This window comes from Papaver somniferum, chromosome 4 (genome assembly GCF_003573695.1).
Source record: "Papaver somniferum cultivar HN1 chromosome 4, ASM357369v1, whole genome shotgun sequence".
In the NCBI taxonomy this organism is placed as follows: domain Eukaryota; kingdom Viridiplantae; phylum Streptophyta; class Magnoliopsida; order Ranunculales; family Papaveraceae; genus Papaver; species Papaver somniferum.
Genome location: NC_039361.1, coordinates 132528906 through 132555602, shown reverse-complemented (window position 1 = coordinate 132555602; position 26697 = coordinate 132528906). Strand labels below are relative to the sequence as shown.

The window sequence follows — 26697 nt, the reverse complement described above, 5'->3', positions numbered from 1 at the left end:
AAGGAAGGTTATTACTAAGAAAAGATCAATATGTTACTACTAGTCTTGAGATGTCAAATGGGCTAATTATATTTGTGATGTATATCAAAAATGGATAGATACTGACAGATTTTTTAAAGCGTGAATATGATTATAAATGTTATCTTCAACCATTGAGGAGGAGGAGGAGGAGGTGGAGGTGCTCAATTCAATACTTAGAAATTTTGATATTCCCAATAGATAGATAAAAGGAAGAAAAAAAATCAAAAATGCCGGTCGTCCCTTTTAAATTTGGAGCATCTAACGGCTATAAGTGATGGATGATGTACACACACTTATGTGTCAGTAACAGCAGCTACAGAATAAGGATTAGGGAATAAGCACACAATCACACGTGTGACATGATTGTTCCGTTTGTCAAGCTACCTAATATTTTAGTAAGTGTACAACACCTTCGCCAATCATCTGAATTTAATGAATGTTTAACGGTTAGATAAATGGGGAGTTTATCTTCACCTACCTTATGGATTCAGTATATGCTTAGTCAATGTTTTATCATTAAAACAAAGATTAATTTCCACAATTAAGGGAGGAAAAACAAAATTATTTATTTAAAATTATTCAAGTTTACACAAAATTCCCTTTCGATCTCTCTCTGTAAAATGGTTTCTTCCGACATTATCACTTACTCACGACCTTGTCATAAGCTTATCTATCCCTTTCTTACTCTCTATAAATTTACCTGCATCATCTCTTCCCATTCTCTCACACTTTCTATTCCTCTCTTTCTTTCTTGTTCAATCCAAATTTCCAAATTCAGCTGAATCAAATCAACTTCTATTCGCCATTTGACTGATTTGTGCAAACAACCAAATCCTACCAAATTTTGATTTCAGGTACTATTTTTGGGTTTTATTTGTTATCTTGGGCAAAATCCAATTTTTCTCTCTGTTTCTGTATTCAGCTACCCATTCCTGATATCATGAATTTTAATTTTATTGCTCCATAAGGATAAGTATCTTATCTGAATACATATACTCAAGACTCTTTTCTTCTTTTATGTCTGTTTGTCTTTATCTTCTATATTCAGATTCAGTTACATTTTCAGATCTCTTTTTTTTTTTTATCTTCTTTTTCTATATTTATATAATATACTTCTACATGTATGGTTATTAGAAGTACTGATGATATGATCTTCTATACAATTCTAAAGGTTGCTCCTTTTAAGGTCTCGGCAATCCAATGACCCTGAGTTGTTCGTGGTCTTTATCAACATAACTTGGAAGTTGTAATTAATCTGGGTATCTCATCAGAATTGTTACTTTTGAAAATAAATTAGGTGATTTGAGCTACCCTTTTGTTCAAATTATAAGATTTTGTTTCTTAGATCATGTTGTTTAAGCTTCTCAAGTAGGCTATACAGAAGGCAGATTAGATTCTTAAACCTAAGTTTTTATTCCCTGTTACTCTTCATTTTTTGTGCTTTGCTCTGTTTGAATTTTGAGTTATGAGATTTTTTTTTTTACAAGGGACCAGCTCTGCTCCAGATTGTAGTAATTTTCTTATGCTGCAGTCGTGAATAGATGAATACAGGACATTAACCATGGAAATGATAGTATCAGTGTTTACAATCACAGTAGTCATCTTTTCAGCGTGCACAGATTTCCAGGAGCTTATGGTTTAGAGATTATATACCGGAATGCATGACAGAGAGTATTCTGCAAGTATATTGTTGAAAATGAAATAGTTGATTGTGCCTACAACTGTTACAGTTTTCGGTTGAATTGATTGTGCTCTTCTTTTTCGTGCCAGGAAATTATCTGTATCTATTAAATGGAAGTTACAGGAGGCTAAAGCTTTTTTACTTTTGTTGTCTTCAGTGGTAAGATATATGATTCTCTTGTCATGGTTTTCATTTAAACAAGTTCCATGGGAAGTGAAGTCATTTTGACGTTTCGATATTATACTTATGTAGGTTTCGTGGAAATGTTTAAGGGAAGGAACACATCTTACAACATAAATGTAGGTGTAGCTTATCAAAGATCAATAGAAAGGAGCTATTCTAAGAGCCAAAGAAGCTCTGGCATGGGTTTTGAATTGGATCTCACAGAAACTGGAAAATTCATTGAATCTAAAACAGCTTTTATCTTTTGGTCTCGTAGAATACTTTTAGGAGAAGGATATCATGAATTTCTTTAATCGCACAATTTATCTTTGAATAGTTTGTATTCTTGTGTTTTCTCATCACGGTGGAGAAGTTTGTTTGTTTGTAACGTAAGGGTTATACGCGTCTGTTGTAATTTTTTTGTGGCTGCCCTATAGAGAAAATGCCCGGTGTTGTATGTGGAAAGAAACAATTCATGGAATCAGAATTGCGTTTCTCCACTTTAGTCCAGAAAGATCCACCAACTCGTTCGAGAATTGGTACTCGTAGGATTCCTCGTGTACCTGTCAATACTTACAAGCCACTTTTACCTGGACTACCTGATGACGTGGCTAAGTATTGCCTTGCACTTGCCCCTCGTTCGAGCTTTCCGGCCATGGGTGCTGTGTGCAGGAAATGGAAATCATTCATCCAAAGTAAGGAGCTGATAACAGTCAGGAAACAAGCTGGAAAGCTTGAGGAATGGCTTTATGTTTTGACTAGTGATGCAGAAGGGAAGGGAAATCATTGGGAGGTCTTGGGTTGTATGGGACAGGAACGCAAGCATCTTCCACCAATGCCGTGTCCACTGAAAGCTGGTTTTGCTGTGGTTGTCCTCAACGGGAAACTACTTGTTATGGGGGGTTATGTGCTCTCTGATGGCACAGGGTGTGTTTCTGCAGAAGTACACCAGTACCACTCCTGCCTGAACAGGTAAAACCTCTTCGGATTTATTTATTCCTACATTTTCCTTATGGATGGCTTATAGTCGTTTTCGGTATTGGTTTGAACGTCGTATTAGATAGGTTTTAGCAGATCGTTTTTATATTGCTCTATAATTTTGCTAAATGCATGCGACAGTAAAACAATGAACTTGATTTAGTTGGTGCATACTAGATAGGATCATACATTATATCATACCCGATGAACTGGGAACTCTCCGTATCAAAAAGGAGAGCAGTAACAGATGCATTTGTGTTTTAAAAGTATAGCCTTTAACATTCTTGTTGGTTTCGGACCCACAAAAATACCTTGGTGGATAAAACATAGTTGAGCTGTATGATATTAATGTATTCACTTCCGTCATCAAATTGTTAACTAGCTATCCTTATAGATCCTTCATAAGGATTCAGAGGGTCAGTTTAGGTTTCTGTGATGCAAAACTTTTCTTTGATCTATGTGGAATCTTGTAACCTTTCTAAGGCTCTTCTCTGTCTGCAGATGGAGTACACTAGCAGCTATGAATGTGGCTCGATACGACTTCGCTTGCGCAGAAGTTAATGGTGTCGTGTATGCAGTAGGAGGTTATGGGGTTGATGGTGTGAGCCTCTCAAGTGCCGAGGTCTATGACCCTGAAACGAACATCTGGACTCTGATAGAGAGTCTCCGTCGACCAAGATGGGGATGCTTTGCTTACGGTATCGAGGGAAAGCTCTATGTGATGGGTGGGAGATCGAGTTTTACCATTGGAAATTCCAGGTTTGTGGATGTTTACAATCCTAAGGATCGCACCTGGTGCGAAGTGAAGAATGGGTGTGTAATGGTTACTGCTCATGCTGTGTTAGGCAAACAACTATTTTGTATGGAGTGGAAAAACCAGAGGAAACTCGCAATCTTTAACCCAAATGACAATTCATGGAAAATGATTCCAGTACCTCTAACAGGAAGTTCCAGGGTTGGATTTCGGTTTGGAATATTAGACGATAAGCTTTTACTATTCTCGGTGGAGAAAGAACCTGGATATTGCACCTTGTTGTATGACCCAAATGCGGCGACGGGTTCAGAATGGCAGACTTCCTCCATTAAGCCATCTGGGTTGTGTTTGTGCAGTGTGACGATCAAAGCATAAAATTTGATGTTTTCGTAAATTCATTAGACTCTAGATAGACTAGTCATGCCATTATCAAGGGCCTTGTCCTAGATTCCTTTATGAGCTTTTTTCAGTATGAAGTGATGATTTTAAGTTTGTTATTTTACACTTAAAATTTTTCTCAATTTTGTTGAACAACATCAAATTCATCAAAATTGGTGTTAATTCATTCACTACCACCAGATTACGACAACTCTCGCCATTTACTAATATTTCTAAGAAGGATTACTCCTGCAATGAAGACACTTGATTGATTCAGTTGTTTGTGGTACATTTGCTGACAAGATTATTGTGCAGACAATTGGTTTGGTTGAGAGTATGACTTCACACTCGTAACAATTTTATAGTTGAAACGGTTCAAATGTCGGAAGAGTCAGTGAGACGGGAGGTTTTGCACAGTCAAAGCTATAGTTTAGTAAAGAGAAGTAGTGGAACGTACGGGTGCAGTCTGAAAGTTCTACTTGTTCTACTTAAGAAGAGGAAGCCGAGACTAATGTGTATTTCCTAATAGAGACCAGATGTGAACCATTTTTCCCAGCTTTTAAACTCCAGGTTAAAAAGATCCCCCTATACAAGTAAGCAAGCTGTAACTCCTAGCCGTATAGGCGACAAAGTGGTTTTCAACAACCACGGTATATGAACAATTTTTAGGGAACCATGTTTTTTTGGGGATCATGATGTATTCCCTGTACTTATACAGGTGTCCTAAAGTTAAGAAATAACTAACTTATCCTTCATTCAATTATTGTTGTTTAAACTATGATTAACTTAATAACTGCCCTCCTAAACTTACTAATTTAATTAAAACTCTAAAACACAATTTTTTCTACTAACCATTTTAAACTCTTTTCTCATCCTTTTGTTTTCTCTTTTATTTTCATAATCGTTTTAAATCTGGATTTTAGAAATTTGTATATTAGAGATATTTTCCAGCTAACTAACCCATGTCTTTTTGATACATTTGTGATTGATAAATTGAGGGAAAAGTTCGGTTAGGAATTTTGTGAAAAAACTATGTCGAACTAGCCGAACCTGCTGGAAATGAAGAACATGAAGAACAGTTCGGCTATTTCGCAAAAGTAATATTCCTAGCCGAACTTTCATTTCCTAGCAAAACTTTTAACTTCCGAGCAGAATTTCTTAATTTCCCATCCGAACTTTCACAATTCGATTATGTGAAATCATCGAAACCAAGTTGATATGTTGTCTTTTAGTCATGAAGTATCTCTATGAGAATTTCATTATGATCCCGCTAGTTTTCATACCTTTTCCAATTTATATTGACAAAAAGGGGGAGAATTATTTTGTAGTTCACACTACATACATATGGTTTACGGATCATTATGTAAAGGGGAGTGGTTTTCATTGTGAGATGAAGTATTAACTAAGGGGGAGTGATACATATCACCATAGTATTATTGTCAAAGTTGTGATACAATTGAACTTTGATGTTGTGTAATTAATAATACTATGACCCTGTATAACAATACGAAAACAATCTTGTTGAGTATTGTTGTAGCTATGGATCTTGAACAACAATGATGCTGAGTTGAACACGTTCAGAATCACTGGAGTACTTGGAGTGGCGAAGAATTCAATGAATGTTGAAGAACCAAGGAAATCAAGCATGTTGGATGAGAAGTTACAAATTTTATTTATTTTGTAATCCATGTGTATTGATAGTTTTGTCACTAAAATTGACAAATGGGGAGATTGTTAGAGCACTGCTCGGTCAAACTCGCAAGCGTTGCTATCTCAACCTTGTTTGTCAAGTTTAGGTGATCAAAACTATAAGTCTTGATTTCCAGTCTACTTATAGCTATGTCTCGGACTAAGATAAAATGTGTAGTTGAGCTTGACTTTATGGCGTTCATCGACTGAAGACGAAGATCTACTGTGGAGATCTTGGAGGAATTTCATCAACAAAAGGTATGTGGAGACTAAAGCTTATCTATCACTCAGAAGTTTATTCTATTCTGAAAAATCGGGGGTCTAACAACCACACCCAATATTTCGTTTAGGCAATCTGTATGGGCTTACTTCAATATAATTCCAAGAAAATCAACTAGACAGTCAGATTCAATCAAGGAAAATATATCAAAGAGTTATATCTCAATTTCTAAAATCAATATGCAATCGATAAGGTAGAAATCTGTGAGCGGTATTAATATGAGAAATGACTTGGATGGTACCAAAGACCAATATCCAAGCGTCGATCAATTTCAATCAACAACCAAAGGTTGGATTTACCAATTGATTGAACTACGCACAACCTGTGATATTTCAATTATATAGAAAATATAATGCGGAAAAGAAATAACACAGACACCTGAAGTTTTGTTAACGAGGAAATCGCAAATGCAGAAAAACCCCGGGACCTAGTCCAGATTTAAAAACCACACTGTATTAATCCGCTACAAACTCTAGCCTACTACAAGCTAACTTCAGAATGGAATGTAGTTGAGCCCTAACCAATTTCACACTGATTAAGGTACAGTCGCGTTCCTTACGTCTCTGAATCCGAGAAGGACTTTACGCACTTGATTCCCTTAGCTGATCTCACCCACAACTAAGAGTTGCTACGACCCAAAGTCGAAGACTTGATAAACAAATCTGCCTCACACAGAAAAGTCTATTGAATAGATAAATCTGTCTCCCACAGAAATACCTACGAGTTTTTGTTCCGTCTTAAAGTAAATCAAGGTGAACCAGAACCAATTGATACACCGGACTTATATTCCCGAAGAACATCCGAGTAATATCAATCACCTGACAATAACTTAACCGTATGGTAACGGAACAAGATATTGTGGAATCACAAAGAATGAGACAAGGAGCTTTATGATTAATTTTTATATCTTACCTATCAGATATTAAATCTCGAGCAAATCTTAGAGAAGATAGTACTCAATACGATAGAACAAAGTAAGATCATAATACGCAACTACAGAAAAAATAGTTGGGTCTGGATTCAGTATCCCAATGAAGTCTTTAAGTCGTTAACCTGTAATGGTTTTAGTAAAAACCTAGGTTAAAGGATAATCGACTCTAGTCGCAACTAGTATCACACAAGAGGTGCAGGGAGTAGGTTTCCCAGTTGCTAGAGTTCTCCCTTATATAGTCTTCAAATCAGGGTTTGCAATCATTGTTACCTTGGTAACAAAGCATTCAATATTCTCCGTTAGATTAAAACCTGATTAGATTCAAGCTAATATCTTTCAACCGTTAGATTGTCTTAGCTTGTTACACACAAATGAAATGTACCTTTATTTAGATATGACTAATCGTACCTAAACGTGTAGACTTAGTTGGCTCAACAATAGTTAACCGAAGTTAACCATATGAACACTTTCATATCAACCTTGTTCATCTTAATCAAAACTAGTCCAAATGACTCAAATGAAACTAGTTATAGAGTTGTTCAATTATTTATATTCTCATAGAAGTATACAAGATACAATTGAAGTAAAATCAGTTTTGATTCACTCGAATGAATTCATGGACATTATAGCCACAGTTTGCAAAGATTTCATTCCTTATTATATAAATGTATTTTTTCATGAGTATGTAAACATACTTCATCAATTTTAGAACTTAAACCACTCAGGTATGCAAACGGGTAGGCATACCTAAGTTCCCGGACTTGGTCTTGTTCGCCAGTATGCAAAAGGGTACACATACTGTTGTTCATGACCGAACTCAGTTGAAATCAGTACGCATACGGGTATGCATACTATAGTTCTCGGACTTCAACTGTTGAATCAGTACGCATACAGGTATGCATTCTAAATTCCCAGACTTGGAATACACTTGCAACAGTTAGCATACAAGTACGCATACTGTGATATATCCAATCAATGGTAAATTATTCTAAATTCCAATTTCAATCATTGAAACATTCTTGGAAGACGAGAATAACTATCTCACACAAACTGTTAGCATCAAAGCAATTTTCAAGTGATCAAATGATCAATACGAAACATTCCGAGTCTACATCAAATGACTGTCTCACACAAATCATGTAAGATGTTACAAAGCGATTTTCATATGATCATCTTTTGACTTTCGTCAAGAATAAAATATGAACTTGGTTAAAGCGAAAGCTTACCAACACATATTTCGAGAAAGATATAAGCGAGTTAAACTCAGATCGAAATATCAAATGTGTATAATGTAAAGTCTATATAGATATACGACTTTTGTCTCAATAGGAGATAGAATATAAATCTAGACAGACTACTCCAATACTCGCCATTTATTAATATTTCTAAGAAGGATTACTCCTGCAATAAAGATACTTGATTGATTCAGTTATTTGTGGTAATTTTCTTACAAGATTATTGTGCAGACAATTGGTTTGGTTAAGTGTATGGCTTCAAACTCGTAATAATTTTATAGTAAAAACGGTTTAAATGTCAGAAGAGTCAGTGAGACGGGAGGTTTTGCACAATCAAAGCTATAGTTGAGTAGTAAAGAGAAGTAGTGGAACGTATGGGTGCAGTCTGAAAGTTCTACTTGTTCTACTTAAGAAGAGGAAGCCGAGACTAATGTGTATTTCCTAATCAGAGACCTAGATGTGAACCATTTTTCCCAGCTTTTAAACTCCAGGTTAAAAAGATCCCCCTATACAAGTAAGCAAGCTGTAACTCCTAGTCGTATAAGCGAAAAAGTGGTTTTCAACAACCACAGTATATGAACGATTTTTAAGGAGCCATGTTTTTTTGGGGGACCATGATGTATTATTACCCACACTTATACAGGTGTCCTAAAGTTAGGAAATGACTAACTTATCCTTTATTCAATTATTCTTGTGCAAACTATGATTAACTTAATAACCTCCCTCCTAAACTTACTAATTTAATTAAAATTCTAATTCATAAAGATAAAACAATTTTTCCTACTAACGATTTTAAACTCTTCTCTCATCCTTTTGTTTTCTCTTTTATTTTTATAATCGTTTTAAATATGGATTTTAGAAATTTGTATATTAGAGATACTTTCCAACTAACTAACCCATGTCTTTTTTTATACATTTGTGATTGATAAATTAAGGGAGAAGTTCAGTGAGGAATTTTGTGAAAAAACTATGTCGAACTAGCCGAACCTGCTGGAAATGAAGAACATGAAGAACAATTTGGCCATTTCGCAAAAATAATATTCCTAGCCGAACTTTCATTTCCTAGCAAAACTTTTAATTTCCTAGAAGAACTTTTTAATTTCCCATCCAAACTTTTTAATTTCCCGGACGAACTTTCTGATTCCTAGCCTAATTTTCAGATAAAAGTTCGATTACGTCGCAACAATTCTAAGCCTAATTTTTCTCTGAAGTCCTAGATATTGAGTTAGGTTACTTCTCAAAAAGAAATTCTCCTAACCGCTTTTTTCTTTGAAAACCTATTTATGGAGTTATGTTACGTCGCAATTTTTTTTCCTAACCGAACTTTTTTCTGAAATCAAAATATCCAGTAAAACTAAGTTCTTTTTTCTCCGAACCAAACTTTTTCCTAAATCAAAAACTCCATTAAAACTAAGTTCGGCTACATGCGCCTTCATAAACATCAGCCGAACTACATCATATATGAATACACTAAGTTTCGACTATGTAAAATCATCGAAACCAAGTTGATATGTTCCCTTTTAGTCGTGAAGTATCTCTATGAGAGTTTCATTATGATCCCGCTAGTTTTCGTACCTTTGCCAATTTATATTGACAAAAAGGGGGAAAATTATTTTGTAGTACACACTACATACATATGGTTTACAGATCATTATGTAAGGGGGAGTGGTAGGCTTCTAAAAGGTCCTACAAATTATAACCGCAAGTGCACGGTGTCGAGGTGTAGAACAATGCAAATACGGGTCGATCCACAGAGACAAGGTGTGTGTGAGTTGAAGTTTCCTAGATAGTTCTGAGCTAGTGACAGTGAAGCAAAGGGACAAAGGCAATGAGCCTAAGGCAGTGAAGTAAAGAGCCAAAGAAACAAAGTAAAACAGTTGCAGTGAGGCAGTGAGGCAGTGAGGGAAAGAAACAGTGACTTTAGGCTTAATCACTAAGGCTTTTGATTCCACCTCTAACCTATGCTAAGTCAATTTTCAATGCTAACTCATGTTCTTGCCCCTTGTTTAGATATTAGTGAGATTCTAGCCTCAGCTAACTATCTAGATATCAGTGGAGGTTCGAGCCTGCTGCTTATCAAAGAGGTGGTTTTAAGAGAAGGATTTAGGGTCACTAAGTTAAGTCTAGTCCTTGTAGTAATTGGGGCTCTCACACTGCAACTACCCGCAGATAAGCCACTTAGATGATTAAACCTTCCTAAAGGATAATCTAATTACAGCTAAAATGTTCTTCCATAGCACTAACTGTCTGATTAGAGCACAACTAGTCTAACGTTTGAACAATAAACATTAATCATGAGCTGCAGCACCATCAATCACAGGTTTATCCTAACTACAATGTATGCTTGACATACAATGTGAGAGCAATGTGATGAAATGCTTAAATTATAACTGTCCTACACAGTTTCAGAACACAAGAACATTGTCTACACATTAACCAACTAGCATTAGCATGGAAGCTTCATCTCAACCTTAGAAAGTGATAAATTAAAACATGATGAATATGTGAAAATAAAACTGAATTTGAAAGTGAAGCAAAAACAGAACATGAACAATTGAGGAACTGGCTAGTCCAGTCCTCTTGGTGGTGCACTGGCTAGTCCAGGCATCCTTACAACACACCCCCACATCCCATATTTATACCCAAATTAATCAATTAGGGTTTACAGAGAAAATCCCCAAATCCCCAAATTAAACAGTTGAAATTAGGGTTTTTACAAAAAGCAAAATTGACATACCTAACTCTCTGAAATCACTCAATCTTCTTCGACCCATGCCTTTATTCCTTCTCCTGCGTCTACCCATGCTCTAATTACAACTCTATTTCAACCTATTCTACCAATTTCACATCTAGGGTTCATGAGATTGGTGAGGCGTGAAATTGGTGGAATAGAAGTCTATAGAGTTGGTGAAAGTGGTAGTGATGATGGGTTTTAGGGTTGGTGTGTTATGATGAAGGATGGTGGTGGTTGAGAGGTTGCAGACGGAGTTGGTGGTATTGGAAGCGACGGCATGGGAGGGAATGGGTGAAGAAGATGGAAGAAGAAAGTTTGGATCGATAGTTTTAGGGTTAAGGCATGTTTGGCTAATGGGTATAGAATGGGGTATTAGGGTGTTGAGCGGTTTCATCAAGTCTCGATGATTCTCAAAGCTGAGCCGTGGGATGCGGAAATGATAGATTGATCTAACGGCTACAAGTGAAGAGACTGGTATCGACCGTCGGATTTCTGATACAACGAAACTGACGGCTCAAGATGGAGTTAGGTGCTGTAGTGTTAGACAGGAGCTTCAGACTTTGATGTACTGGCGATGCTGCGACCGTAGGATGCTGAGATGATCCAATCTGACGGCTAGAAAGGGAAACAGGTATGGATAATGAAATGGATTTGGGTGAGGGTTTTGGGCCTTGGGTATGCCAAGCCCATATCTTTTTTAAGAACAATTCTTCCTCTTCGAGCCCACTTCTAGCCTTTTGGTCTTTGCACAACATTCTTCGCGGCTTCCTTGTGTAATTCCTCCCGGCTTTTCACCGCTTTTCTGCTCTTTTCCGCTCCGCAACTCATCTAGTCTTTATTTATCACCTAAAAATGCAAAATTAATTAATAAAAATATTTATTCTTGAAAACAAGGAAAATACAGAATATGGGATAAAATGTAGAATTAACGCACAAAAGATGAGTTAAATGCCAAGAAAAATATATATAAATATGCACTTTTTAGCACTCATCAAATACCCCCAAACCTGAATTTTACTTATCCTCAAGTAAAACAAAACTAAGGGAATCCTACCTATACCACTGTCGCTGCTCTCTCGAATGCATTTAGCGTATGCACTAAGCCTTTTAAACCACTAAGTGTCCCTAGTGGACGAGTGAAGTCTCGTGAAGGTTTGCTTAGAACGTATCTACAAAGTTCTAGGTCAAAATATAAGCTCAGATTCCATCAAATGTGATATGTGCAAGTTAGTTTAAGCTCACAGCAAAATGGAGATGTCAATCTAGCTATCAAAGGCACAATCCTAGCACTGATAACAAATAAAGACATGTGATAAGAGTGTAAAGTGTATCTACACATTGTAAAGAAAGATCGGATGTTGTGACTACTAATCACCAAGAGATAGTTTCTCAGGCTAAGAACCGAGGTCGAAATCTAGCTAGCTGTCCGGACTTTACGAGAATTGTGAATGAGTTGGAGGTATTTCACAATTACTCGCGTTGTACATCAATGGAATACACCCTTCCTTGCTTATTACAATGAAACAACAAAATGACTCTTTACATGACTCTTATTTACATTAACTACTCTCTTTTATTTTTGGAACAAGAGAGGATGGAATTGAAAATACTTGATTTTTTTTTTTTTTTTTTACTAAGGAAACACTTTTGATACATGAGCAAAAAGAAACAAAAAATTACATGACACTTTGCAAGAGGTAGCCCTTTTTGATGCACCCAGTTAAATTCGATGGTTGTTTTTCTTAATGTAACCTCCACCTTCTATCCCAACCAACCAAAGAACAAGCTAGTAAAGTTTCGTTCAGTATTCTAAAGTGATTGGCAACTAAAACTTCCGATAGAACACCTCAAGGATGAGGCTATACATGTATTGGTAGATCGTGCGCGTGCAAGTTTCTTATAACTATGTGAATTGTGCTAGAATCAGGGTGCCTAAATATCTAGACTAAGACTCCTAATAATTACATATTTGCAAAGAGTCAACATTTCAAGGTAAATGAGCTCCATTTTTATGTTTTTTTTTTTCAATTTTTTTTTTATTTTGATTTTTCATTTTTTTTTCAAAAAGAAGGAGTTCTTGTTTTCAATTATGGCATATTATCAAAGTATCTACTTTTCACCCCCAAACCTAAACTAAACATTGTCCTCAATGTTTCAAAAGATGTAAAGAATTATAATACAACATATGGAGAGGATTATGCTGAGTAGAGAAAAAGGAAAGAGAATACCCGATTTCGGCGAAACAAGATTAGAACTCCGTTATTCAAGGCAAAAATCCAACATTTTTTTAGCCGAGATCATATTGGATTAGCACTATATACAAAAAAACAAAAGATTTAACTAAGAAACTATCTACTAGATTTTATACAAGAAAATTTGGTTTTAATGGGATTGGACTTTTGGGAAAAATTTGGTTTTGTCGGGAGACATTTGGTTTTGATGGGAAAAAGAAAATTTTGGTTTTTAGGGAAACATTTGGAAAACTTGGTTTTTATGGGAGAAAAACATTTGGTTTTTAATGGGATAAGGAGACCAAGCCCACTGTTGGGTTTTGCGAAGCCCACTACGTTTTTGAAAAACAGGCCACTGCTGGTGAGTAAAGCTCACTGTTGGTTTTTGGAATTTTGAAATTTTGGCCCACTTGAACTTTGGTTCAGGCCCACAGTTCAGAAACAAGCCCAGGTAACAATTTGAAATTTGGGCTCTTAAATAGCCAAAGGTCGAGGCCCAACTGGGCTTTGAAAACGTTTTCTGTTTTTGGGTCAAGCCCACAGTGTAAATGTTTAGTTTTCAAATGGATGTTAAGCCCACAGTCCCAGAAATTTAGTTGGGCTTTGGCTAGCTACTAACTAAAATATGAGGCCCAACTGGGCTTTCAAAAGTTCAGTTTTCTTTAATTTAAACAACAGGCCCAAATCAATCTAAAACCACAAGCCCACAAGAAATTAAACAAACAAGTCCACAAGAAATTAATTACAAACCCAACAGAAAAATGGAAAAAATTATTACAAGCCCACAAATTAAAAATGGAAGCCCACAGGTTGGGTTCTCTTAATGGGTTTAGGCTTACTTGCTTAAGCACAGCCCAGCTGCTCAGTTTGGTTGCAAAAGCCCAGTTGGGTTTGGATCATCCTAAGCTTTTGTCTTTGTTCAGGCCCAGTTGGGCTTGGCTCAACTTGTTAAGCTTGGCAGCAACTTCAGCAGGCCCAGTTGGGCTTGTGATTTTCCCCTCAGCAGCACAGTAGCACCAGCAACAGCAGGGCTACACAGCACTCAGCAGCAGCAACATGCAGCAGCACAGCAGCAGCAGTCTTGGCAGCAGCAACAGGAACAGGGAACAACAACAGGTGTACAGCAGCAACAGCAACAGCACCAGGCAGCCAGCAACAGCAGGAGCCACAGCAGCTCAGGTTGGCAGCAACACCAAGGGTTGAGCACAGGTAAAGCAGCAACAGGTCCTTGGCAAGCAACAGGTCAGTTGGAGAAGGCACCTGTTACTCAACAGAGTTATCAGTTAAAAGCAAGCTACAAAGAACAGGAAAATTACACTAGATGCTACACTAAATGCTCATGTAGGAATGCAATGCAAAGATGAATATGCAAGTTATGATGCATAAATGTAAGCAAGAAAACAACTTCAACACAGCACCAGTCCCCGGCAGCGGCGCCAAAAACTTGGTAGGCTTCTAAAAGGTCCTACAAATTATAACCGCAAGTGCACGGTGTCGAGGTGTAGAACAATGCAAATACGGGTCGATCCACAGAGACAAGGTGTGTGTGAGTTGAAGTTTCCTAGATAGTTCTGAGCTAGTGACAGTGAAGCAAAGGGACAAAGGCAATGAGCCTAAGGCAGTGAAGTAAAGAGCCAAAGAAACAAAGTAAAACAGTTGCAGTGAGGCAGTGAGGCAGTGAGGGAAAGAAACAGTGACTTTAGGCTTAATCACTAAGGCTTTTGATTCCACCTCTAACCTATGCTAAGTCAATTTTCAATGCTAACTCATGTTCTTGCCCCTTGTTTAGATATTAGTGAGATTCTAGCCTCAGCTAACTATCTAGATATCAGTGGAGGTTCGAGCCTGCTGCTTATCAAAGAGGTGGTTTTAAGAGAAGGATTTAGGGTCACTAAGTTAAGTCTAGTCCTTGTAGTAATTGGGGCTCTCACACTGCAACTACCCGCAGATAAGCCACTTAGATGATTAAACCTTCCTAAAGGATAATCTAATTACAGCTAAAATGTTCTTCCATAGCACTAACTGTCTGATTAGAGCACAACTAGTCTAAGGTTTGAACAATAAACATTAATCATGAGCTGCAGCACCATCAATCACAGGGTTATCCTAACTACAATGTATGCTTGACATACAATGTGAGAGCAATGTGATGAAATGCTTAAATTATAACTGTCCTACACAGTTTCAGAACACAAGAACATTGTCTACACATTAACCAACTAGCATTAGCATGGAAGATTCATCTCAACCTTAGCAAGTGATAAATTAAAACATGATGAATATGTGAAAATAAAACTGAATTTGAAAGTGAAGCAAAAACAGAACATGAACAATTGAGGAACTGGCTAGTCCAGTCCTCTTGGTGGTGCACTGGCTAGTCCAGGCATCCTTACAACACACCCCCACATCCCATATTTATACCCAAATTAATCAATTAGGGTTTACAGAGAAAATCCCCAAATTAAACAGTTGAAATTAGGGTTTTTACAAAAAGCAAAATTGACATACCTAACTCTCTGAAATCACTCAATCTTCTTCGACCCATGCCTTTATTCCTTCTCCTGCGTCTACCCATGCTCTAATTACAACTCTATTTCAACCTATTCTACCAATTTCACATCTAGGGTTCATGAGATTGGTGAGGCGTGAAATTGGTGGAATAGAAGTCTATAGAGTTGGTGAAAGTGGTAGTGATGATGGGTTTTAGGGTTGGTGTGTTATGATGAAGGATGGTGGTGGTTGAGAGGCTGCAGACGGAGTTGGTGGTATTGGAAGCGACGGCATGGGAGGGAATGGGTGAAGAAGATGGAAGAAGAAAGTTTGGATCGATAGTTTTAGGGTTAAGGCATGTTTGGCTAATGGGTATAGAATGGGGTATTAGGGTGTTGAGCGGTTTCATCAAGTCTCGATGATTCTCAAAGCTGAGCCGTGGGATGCGGAAATGATAGATTGATCTAACGGCTACAAGTGAAGAGACTGGTATCGACCGTCGGATTTCTGATACAACGAAACTGACGGCTCAAGATGGAGTTAGGTGCTGTAGTGTTAGACAGGAGCTTCAGACTTTGATGTACTGGCGATGCTGCGACCGTAGGATGCTGAGATGATCCAATCTGACGGCTAGAAAGGGAAACGGGTATGGATATATGAAATGGATTTGGGTGAGGGTTTTGGGCCTTGGGTATGCCAAGCCCATATCTTTTTTAAGAACAATTCTTCCTCTTCGAGCCCACTTCTAGCCTTTTGGTCTTGTGCACAACATTCTTCGCGGCTTCCTTGTGTAATTCCTCCCGGCTTTTCACCGCTTTTCTGCTCTTTTCCGCTCCGCAACTCATCTAGTCTTTATTTATCACCTAAAAATGCAAAATTAATTAATAAAATATTTATTCTTGAAAACAAGGAAAATACAGAATATGGGATAAAATGTAGAATTAACGCACAAAAGATGAGTTAAATGCCAAGAAAAATATATATAAATATGCACTTTTTAGCACTCATCAGGGAGTGGTTTTCATTGTGAGATGAATTATTGACTAATGGGGAGTGATACATATCACCATAGTATTATTGTCAAATTTGTGATACAATTGAACTTTGATGTTGTGTAATAATACTATGACATTGTATAACAATACGAAAACAATCTTGTTGAGGATTGTTATAGCTACGGATCTTGAACAACAATGATGTTGAGTTGAACACGTTCAGAATCACTGGAGTACTTGGAGTGGCGAAGAATTCAAGGAATTTTGAAGAACCAAGGAAATCAAGCATGTTGGATGAGAAGCTAAAAAGTCTATTTATTTTGTAATCAATATGTATTGATAGTTTGTCACTAAAATTGACAAAAGGGGAGATTATTAGAGCGCTGCTCGGCCGAACTCGCATGCGTTGCCACCTCAATCTTGTTTGTCAAGTTTATATGATCAAAACTATAAGTCTTGATTTCTAGTCTACTTATAGCTATGTCTCGGACTAGGATAAAATGTGCAGTTAAGCTTTAGACTTCACGACGTTCATCGATTGAAGACGAATATCTACTGAGAAGAGCTTGGAGGAACTTCATCAACTAAAGGTATATGAAGACTAAAGCTTATCTATCACTCAGAAGTCTATTATATTGTATCTCCTATTGAGACTAACTTGTATAACTATATAAACTTTTACATTATACAAATTTGATATTTCGAGTTAAGTAACTCGCTTACATCTTTCTAAAAATATGTGTTGGAAGATTTTTGCTTTATCTATGTTCACCATTATTCTTGACGAGTTTAGTTGGAAACAGTTTATTTGTTGGAAACTAAATAACGAGTCAAAAGATGATAATGTAAAAATTGCCTTGAAATATATTACATGCTTTGTGTGAGACTGTCATTTGATGTAGACTCGGAATTTTTCGGATTGATCATTAGATCACTTGAAATTACTTATAAGCTAATAGTTTGTGTGAGACAACTATTGCCGTCTTCTAAGGATGTTTCAATGATTGAAATAGGAGTTTAGAACAATTTACCATTGTCTGGGTATAACACAGTATGTATACCAGTATGAAAACTGTTGTGGTTTGATTCAGGTGGGGAAACCAAGTTTGCATACCAGTATGCGAACGGTTTTAACTGTTAAAGTCCGGGAACCAAGTATGCATACCTTTATACGAACGGTTTTACCTGAGTTAGGTCCGGGACGACATTATGCATACCTATTTGCGAACTATCGGACAAGACCAATGTCCAGAACTTAAGTTTGCATACCGGTTTGCAAACTAAGTTGGTTTATATTCTAAAATCGGTTAAGCATGATTTCATACTCATGAAAAAATACATATATAAATTAAGGAATGCAATCTTTGCAAATCGTGGCTTAATGTTCATGAATTTATTCTCTTGAATCAATCCGATTTTGTTTCAATCGTGTCTTGTATACTTCTATGAGAATATAAACAATTGAAAAACTCCATGAGTAACACAATAAGATTCATTTAATTTATCATTTTATCTAGAAGTGTTAGATGAATGTGGTTATTATAAAAGTGTTCATATGGCCAACTTCGGTTAAATATTGTTGAGCCAACTAAATATACACGTTTAAGTGCGGTTACCCATATATAAAAGAAAGTATATTTCATTTTTGTGTAAACAGCTAAGACCATCTAACAGTGGAGAGATATCGCTTTGGTTTTAAGCAAACTTAGCTTGAATCTTAAATCAGGTTTTCATCTAACGATGAATATTGATTGCTTTGTTTCAAAGCTATCAAACCATAATTTGAAGACTATATAAGGGAGAAATCTAGCAAGTGGGAAACTTAATTCCCACACCTATTGTGTGATACTAGTTGCATACTAGAGTCGATTCTCCTTTAACCTACGTTTTTCTTAAAACCATTATAGGTTAACGACTTAAAGAATTCATTGGGATGCTGAAGCCAGACCCAACTATTTTATCTGTAGTTGCATGTCCTAATCTTACTTGTTCTATTGTATCGAGTACTATCTTCTCTAAGATTGGCTCGAGATTTATTTCCGATAGGTAAGATATAAAAAGTAATCACAAATGTCTTCGTCTCATTCTTTGTAATTCCACAATAACTTGTTCTACTACCATTTAGTTAAGTTATTGTGAGGCGGTTGATACTTCTAGGCTGTTTTTCGGGAATATAAGACCGGATTATCAATTGGATCCTGTTCACCTTGATTTAGCAAAAGACGGAACAAAAACTTCGTAGGTATTTCTGTGGGAGATAGATTTATCTATCAGAATAGACTTTTCTGTGGGAGACAGATTTGTTTATTAAGTCTTCGACTTTGGGTCGTAGCAACTCTTAGTTGTGGGTGAGATCAGCTAAGGGAATCAAGTGCCTAGAGTCCTGCTAGGATTCAGAGACGTAAGGAGCGCAACTGTACCTTGATCGGTGTGAAACTTGGTTAGGGATCAACTACATTCCAGTCCGAAGTTAACTTGTAGTAGGCTAATGTATGTAGCGGCTTAATACAGTGTGGTGTTCAAATCTGGACTAGGTCCCGGGTTTTTTGTGCATTTGCGGTTTCCTCGTTAACAAAACTTCTGGTATCTGTGTTATTTTTTTTCCGCATTATATTTGTTTATATAATTGAAATATCACAGGTTGTGCATAGTTCAATCAATTGGTAAATCCGACCTTTGGTTGTTGATTGACACTTGAACATTGGTTTTTGATAACGTTCAAGTTTTTCTCATATCAACCAGGCTCACAGATTTGTATCTGTTCGATTGCAGATTGTATTGAGAAATTGAGATCTAACTCTTGGATATATTTCCTTGATTGAGTATGACTGTCTAGTTGATTCTCTTGGAATTATATTGGAGTTAGTCCTTACAAATTTCCGAACGAAATATTGGGTCTGCTTGTTAGACCCCCGCTTTTTCAGATCCATGATCAAAAATGATTTTGTGGTTGTTCCAGAAGAAATGAAACAAAAGATATGGTAGAACTAGGACAGTTATTGTATGAGGTCTACCCAATCCTTGAATAAAATACTCGTTGTCAAAGTAGGTATTTCCACCTATTTATTTATCTATGTAAATAAAAAATTCAAGAATGAGTGCAACTTAATACCATAGTCCTCGAATAGCATATGATTATGGAATTATGCTTTCTCGAAATTGTTATTTGATCAGTTGTTTAACAGCTGATTTGACGTGGAAGGTAATATAGCGAAGTGAGGTGATTTTTCGTTTGCTATGTCATTATAAATAATACAAGAAAAAAGGAAGTAATTTGTTTTACTTCTGTACTTTATCCCCGTTAACAATTTACCATCTTTTATCTTCTCTAGTCATTTTCTTTTTCAAAACTTTCTGTTATTTCATATTTTCACATCCACAAACTGATTTGTACTGTTCCCTATTTCTTTCTTTCATGGTGATGTAAAACATGGTCACGGAAAATTAGGATAAACTATTCCTAATACTTGATCTATTACAAACTCTTTCAATTTCATGTGATAAATATCTAATACAACTCAACCCATACTGAATTTATTGCACTATTTAAACTCAATTTACTTGGAAGATCTTATTACGGTTTGATAACATTAGCCAGTTGGTTTATTGAAGAAATAATAAGGTTAACATAAGAGAATTGTTAATCTTAGGAGAAATATATCTTTGATTGATGGTGATTGAACTAGATTTTCAAAATATGTGAAGGACACCTTCTGATAAATACATGTTGATTGAACATCTGTGAAAAACGAGAGTACCATCTTTTAATTATCCACCTATAAGTCCTTTACTGAAAATCGTCTATGGACAGAGTCGAGACGATACAAAAAATTCGGTTCACACTTCGTGTGATCGTATATGGATACGAGATCGAGACAATGCAACAACAAGGTCACTTGTGTGATTTTCTATGGACACAAGATCGAGATGATACGACAACAAAGTGTCCACTTGATAATAGGTTCGGTAATAACCGAAACTTTATAGGATCAATATCAAGTGTTACAGAATTAACGTACGTGTGTCATTTACTTAACTATAATAAAAATTATAATGCAAAAAAAAAAGTAAAAGACACATCAAGATTTTGTTAATGAGGAAACCGCAAATGCAGAAAAATCCTGGGACCTAGTCCAGTTTTGAATACTCTCATAATCAAATCGCTATAGAAAATCTAATACCAACTTCTTATAGTTGAGACCAAGCAGACTACCCCTAGCTACTTAGTTCCCTCGGTATCCCTACGTCTTCGACTTCTAGAGTCATGCACGTGAATAGCAAGTCCTTTAGATCGTATTCCAAACAGCAAAGGAAGTATATGTTTGGTAACCACTCTAATCAATCTTGCTAGAACATATTTGATGATTTGTTGACAAAGGATCTTATGTTAATCTAATAAACTCTAAAAATTCCTGGGGTACCAAAATACACCACCAACTATTTTTTAGGCAAGCTGTATGGACAAACTCAACACAACTCCGAGAGTAAAACCAATCAAGGAAAGTGCCTAGAGTTATACCTCTCGCTCTCTTGTTGTTAGAACGTTTACAGAATTGAATTCGTGAACCTAACTATAAGTAGAGTTCTTGGACGGTACCAAAGACCAATGTCCAAGGATCAATCAAGTCTTTTCCAACTAACACGGTTGTGCCTAGATACCATGATCGATCAATGCACAACCTGTGATATTTTAATTATAAAGATAAACAATCAAATGCGAAAAGGAAATAACACAGACGCCAGAAGTTTTGTTAACGAGGAAACCGTAAATGCAGAAAAAACCCCGGGACCTAGCCCAGATTGAAAACCAAACTGTATTGAGCCGCTACAGACACCATCCTACTACCAATTAACTTCGGTCTGGAATGTAGTTGATATAGAACTCAATATCCACAGATTCAGGTACGGTCACGCTCCTTACGCCTCTTGAATCCCAACAAGACTCTGCGTCATTGATTCCCTTAGAAGGTCTCACACCAACTAAGAGTTGGTTCAACTCAATTGAAGACTTTAAACCAAATCTGCCTCTCACGGATTAAGCTTATTTATTGATTTCCTGATTTGCGATCTAAACGGATGATCAGATCGAACGATAGATCCAGGTGATGGAAATCGATAGAAACTTAGACAAAAGTCTGGATATCCTCAAAATCCAGACTTATGAACCCGAAGTAAAGCCTAGATTATTATTCATCTCACAAGTATAAAACTTGCGGAATCAACAAAGTATGAGACGAAGAGACTTTGTTTATTACTATCTATCTTGATTGATGAAGCAAGGCTCTATAAACAATCAAGATCAAGATACTCAAGTTATCAAGATAAAAGATAACTGGACCTGGATTCACGAATCCCAATGAAGTTTTTGTAGTCACTAAACCATAAAAGTGTTTTTGGAGAGGACGACTCTAGATACAACCAGGACACACCAAAAAGTAATGTCAGGATTCAAATATCCATGTTGCCAAGAGTTCCCCTTATATAGACTTCAAATCCTAGGTTGCTTTAGGTTTAAGCTAAGATAGCTTCGGAACCAAGCAATCAATATGTGTCGTTAGATGAAAGCTTTGAATCTTATTCACATATACAATATATATACTATGGTTAGGTAAATCGTAACTGAACCATGTATAAAGACTATGTTCAATATGGTTAGCCGAAACTAGCATGTTTGAACTTAAAAGCTTAACACTCGTTTTCATGTTCACATGACATTAGTATTGAGTCACAATTATGTGATAAAATGAGTCTAGTGTTAATTAGAGAATTGATCAAGTGCAAATTACTTCAAGGAAATAATTTAACTGCAATTGAATCAAAATCGACATAGTTTGTAAATGTACAAAGTACAAGTACATAAACTGTTCGTGAATCGGCTGAGTCATAATACATGGACCAGTTTGTAAACTTATATGCAATGACCGAGTTCCAGAGTCAACAGAACTTCTCAGTTCATAAACCTGTTTGCACACTTATGCAATTACCGAGTTCCGGACTCTTATAGAACTTTTCAGTTTACGTACCGGTTTGAAAAATTTGAACTAATTAAAAGTTCCGGAGTCTACAGAACATTTTAGTTCACGTACCGGTTTGCAAACTTTGGACCTTTTCCGGCTCCGGAGTTCGCAGAACGTTAAGTTTATGTACCGGTTTGGGTACTAAACTGGTTCTGGAACATAGAACTGTTTTGGCTCGCATACCGATTTGATTATTTATCTAGTTCCCTTACCACAGTTCCACAATGGTTTGTATACGAATATGCATACCTATCCGGATCACCAAAACAAACAGATTTTCCCATGACGTTCATACGAGTATGCATATCACACAAATCTGAAATTCAATATATAACTACTCTGCTACGTGTACGAATACATGTAATACGGCTTCAGACAAATATTAATATAGTAGTTTTATATTTATCTAAATCGATTCGAAACATTCTTGAATAACATCAATGACACATATCACTGTTTCAGGCTATTTTCAAACGATAAACTTAAATCATGATTTCGTTCCGAACAATAAATTGTTCTCCACCGAATTTGATCAAGTATGAACAAATGTTCATTAAGCTTAGTTATTATATTTCGAGAAATTCGTAAACTAAATAATTAGTTCTCGACTCGAAATTCTTGTCTACGCAAGTTAATCTAATTAGTTATGCAACAATTGTATCAAGATAGATAAGTGAATATAACTTGAGAAATAGGTGGTTCAGTCTTCACTTACCTTTTGTTGATGAAGTTCTCCAAAAGCTTCAGTTGATCTTCGCCTTCAAACTGTAGAAAGCAAATGATGACTGGTTCGCTTCTCAACTCCACTATCCTAGACCGAGACTGAACTAATTGTAGACTAGAAATCAAGATATAGTTTTGACAACTAAATTCGAAAACAAGCTTGATATAGCAACACTTGTGAGTTCGACCGGGCAATGCTCTAACAAACTCCTTTGTCTGGTTTGATCAATCTAAATATTAATTACTGAAATAATCAAATTCTAGATTTGCAATCAATCAATATAGATCTCAAAGAGAAATTATCAAGTGATGCGATCTCACACAACTAATCAATCAAGTCTATCAAAGATAAACCGATTCTAGTTGGACCCCAGCCGATCAAGATTTGTGCACTAAATCCACAAGATATGAAAACTAATAAGAATTCTTCTTCGTCTTCAAATCTTCTATTGCCTTCAAATACCTGTACAACAACACTTGAATCCTCTTTTGATCAATCACACACATCACGGAGTATGTTAACAATGGATTATCAGAAGATGTCTTTAGATTCAAAGATGGTTCTAAAGATCTTGTCGATATTTTGATCTAGTTTGAGTGAATCTTATATCAGATGAGAAGATTCTCAAGAATAAACAAACTAGGTGCAATCAAAGTTACAACAACCGTTGGTCAATCAAATCAATAATCGAAATAACACTGCAATTATCTAGTTTCCTACTAACGGTACTCATAGAGATTCTTGATCCCACAGAAGTATTTAAACGAGCGGTTGTAAGAGATTTCTCCTAATTAGGGTACTCTTCTCTCCGAATAGACGACTCCAACAGAAACTACAAGAGATTAAGTTTGCCTGGCTCTTAGGATAGTTTGCAAAAAATGTAAACTCAAGTATTTATAGACCAAGGTTGTTTGGACAATAAGGAAATTCCAAAACCGAAAATATTATCAAGATACGCATTAAAGTACCTAACTTCGGTTTTCATATTTCCAATTAATGTTAACCAACATTTCCGAAAACTCTCATAGAAAAACTTCTATTATTAGTCTAGCACATTAATTAATAATATTTTCCGGAGAATATGCTTTAATTGGTGGTAATTAAAACATATATGATGAAAATCATAATTAAAATGCTTTTCACTTTTTCGGATCAGGGATCACCTTGGGTATCAAGGAATATCTTTGAACAATAAATGATAAGAGTTATGTACATGTTCAAATATCTCGACATCCGGAAGCTTCGCATTGTCGAACCGTTAGATAATGAAAGACCGCAAATGACTGATCCAATACTTCATAATAAAACCACATGGACCAACATTAACAAGATCTCAAAGAGATTGAAAGAAAGTTATTCATACTCTTTCAGTGATTTGCTTATCAGAATTATAATTTCATATGGGATGGTAAGATTCTGTTTCCGGTTCCCAAGCTATTATGTGTAATAATTTTGATGAAAGAATTGATGCTATGGGAGATAAAATCAATGGTTGAATGTCAAGTCTGGATATTATTTAATTTTTTTCTAGATAGAAATCAGTTGTATGTAAGTGGGTCTTTCAGACCTAGTACGACTATAATGGCAATGTTAAACGATATAAATCTAGACTTGAATCCAAAGATTTTATGCATAAATGAGGCGTTAATTATAAATAAGTTTTTTCTCTCGTGTCAAAGAAAGACTTATTCATAATTATCATAGTGTTATTTGTAGCTCGGTACCTAAGAGTTGCATTAACTAAATGTGAAAATATTGTAGCCTTTATTAATGATAAATTATAAAGAAAATTACGAATATGAAGGCCTTGCCTTATAAAGACAGGAATGCGTAGTCTGCAAACTTAAGAAATCTAAGTATGAAATTAAACAAACTTCCCGAATATTGTATGTCTAAAATTCAATAAGACCACTAATGTTATTTGGTTTTGGATGAAATTATTGTAGATCCATGCATATACCTCAAGATCAGTAGGAGAAGTCCATACTCTTGGTATTTTATGTTAAGACTTACTACCTACGACTAGTGATCTTGAATTTATGTATATCTCTATATTTTTCGGTATAAAGAATATCAATGAAGCTTACCATGTGATAGTCACATATCATGCGGATTATTAAAGCTCTCGTATATCGAGTGTTCGAAGAATTTTTTGAGATACAATATATATTAAAAAAATTGTTTCATATTGGAAAGAAGATATAAATCTAATCTTCATTACGTACTAATTCTGATATGGAATATATAACAAGTTGTTGATTTGTTGGCTAATTCCTAATGAATCAAAGAACAAATTACTGAAAAGATATCAAGAATTTTAGATACTAATCTTGAAATATGTCTTATAATTAGTTATCAAACCCAATAAAAATTGATTGGGTTTTCAGACTTTAATTTTGATGACTGTGCGGATTCTATTAACGAAGAATCCATTAATACTAGTCCAACAATTAATCTTGATATATATCTGTGAGATTCAGAGACTTAAGGATTGTCTCTAAATTGCTGAAATGTATCGTCTTAGCTTCTCAGCATTAAAGCATGATATGATACGAAAGGAACAAATTAAACACATGAACATTGAGTATATATGCGTGAATCAAACAATTCATAAACAATATTTGTTCATTTATTGCTTGAGCAGAATTGTATCCGCAGATGCACTTAATGAACAATTACTTTTTAAGACCTCTTAAGAAAAGATTAAAATCTTAGGTCCGTGGAAGTAATTGATTATTGAATTCAGCTAATTTATGTGCTTATTTTTGAACATTGATTGAGCTCTTAATAATGTACTTCTGAATCAATTTTTGTATCCATATTTAGTCTACCCTTATGTGAAGGGATGAATATTAACAGAAATTGTCTTTCTTAAAGACATCACTGAACCATTATGATACTCCTATCTAAGGGCTAGTTGAGTATATGGAAGGGAACATATTGATAACAAACCAATGTGCAACTGCTATGACTCATATGAATAGCTTAATTGATCAAGGTATTGCGTTAACCAGTAATATTATTCTTTAACAATTACGCGCGCTTATGTTTCCAGTAATTAACCATTAATAAATCATCACATGGACCAACGGTAGAATGTAAGATAATTTTTTATATGATAATTATGTTTATTGGGCCCATGTGAGAATCTGGTTATATTTAGGATATTGCTAAATATCTAATCCATGGTTTATAAAAGGAGTTAGTATCCTATTTATACTCTTCCTTGATGGACGATCGGGATCAAAAGTCCATATACTAAAGCCCTAGGAACTTGGTCCTTTCTTTACCTATGAAAGGGAAATAATAACAATCGTTATTGTGTCTAAGGATTTAATCAGTTAAGGTCAAGAGAGACAAACCATGAACTCCACAAAATCCCCGTTAGTCGTGAGAG

At 35.8% G+C, this 26697-nt stretch overlaps 1 protein-coding gene across 3 annotated transcripts; it reads left to right on the top strand.

Moving 5' to 3' along the window:
• The first annotated feature begins 610 nt into the window (after positions 1–610).
• LOC113276599 (F-box/kelch-repeat protein At1g67480-like) lies at positions 611–4165 on the top strand. Of its 3 annotated transcripts, XM_026526220.1 has the most exons (6): positions 611–875; positions 1193–1318; positions 1509–1703; positions 1792–1861; positions 1955–2836; positions 3344–4165. In XM_026526220.1, exons 5-6 carry the CDS (start codon positions 2307–2309, stop codon positions 3969–3971), a joined length of 1158 nt encoding a protein of 385 aa, XP_026382005.1. In that variant the 5' UTR covers positions 611–875; positions 1193–1318; positions 1509–1703; positions 1792–1861; positions 1955–2306; the 3' UTR covers positions 3972–4165. The 3 variants fall into 3 exon arrangements, with proteins under 3 accessions (XP_026382005.1, XP_026382004.1, XP_026382003.1); XM_026526219.1 differs by lacking the exon at positions 1509–1703; XM_026526218.1 differs by lacking the exons at positions 1193–1318; positions 1509–1703.
• The last annotated feature ends 22532 nt before the right edge of the window (positions 4166–26697 follow it).

Excerpts from the sequence above, each read along its gene's own strand:
- LOC113276599 (XM_026526218.1), top strand. The coding sequence starts at position 2,307 with ATGCCCGGTGTTGTATGTGGAAAGAAACAATTCATGGAATCAGAATTG. Across the intron at positions 2,837-3,343 it reads TACCACTCCTGCCTGAACAG|ATGGAGTACACTAGCAGCTA; the intron begins GTAAAACCTCTT and ends CTCTGTCTGCAG.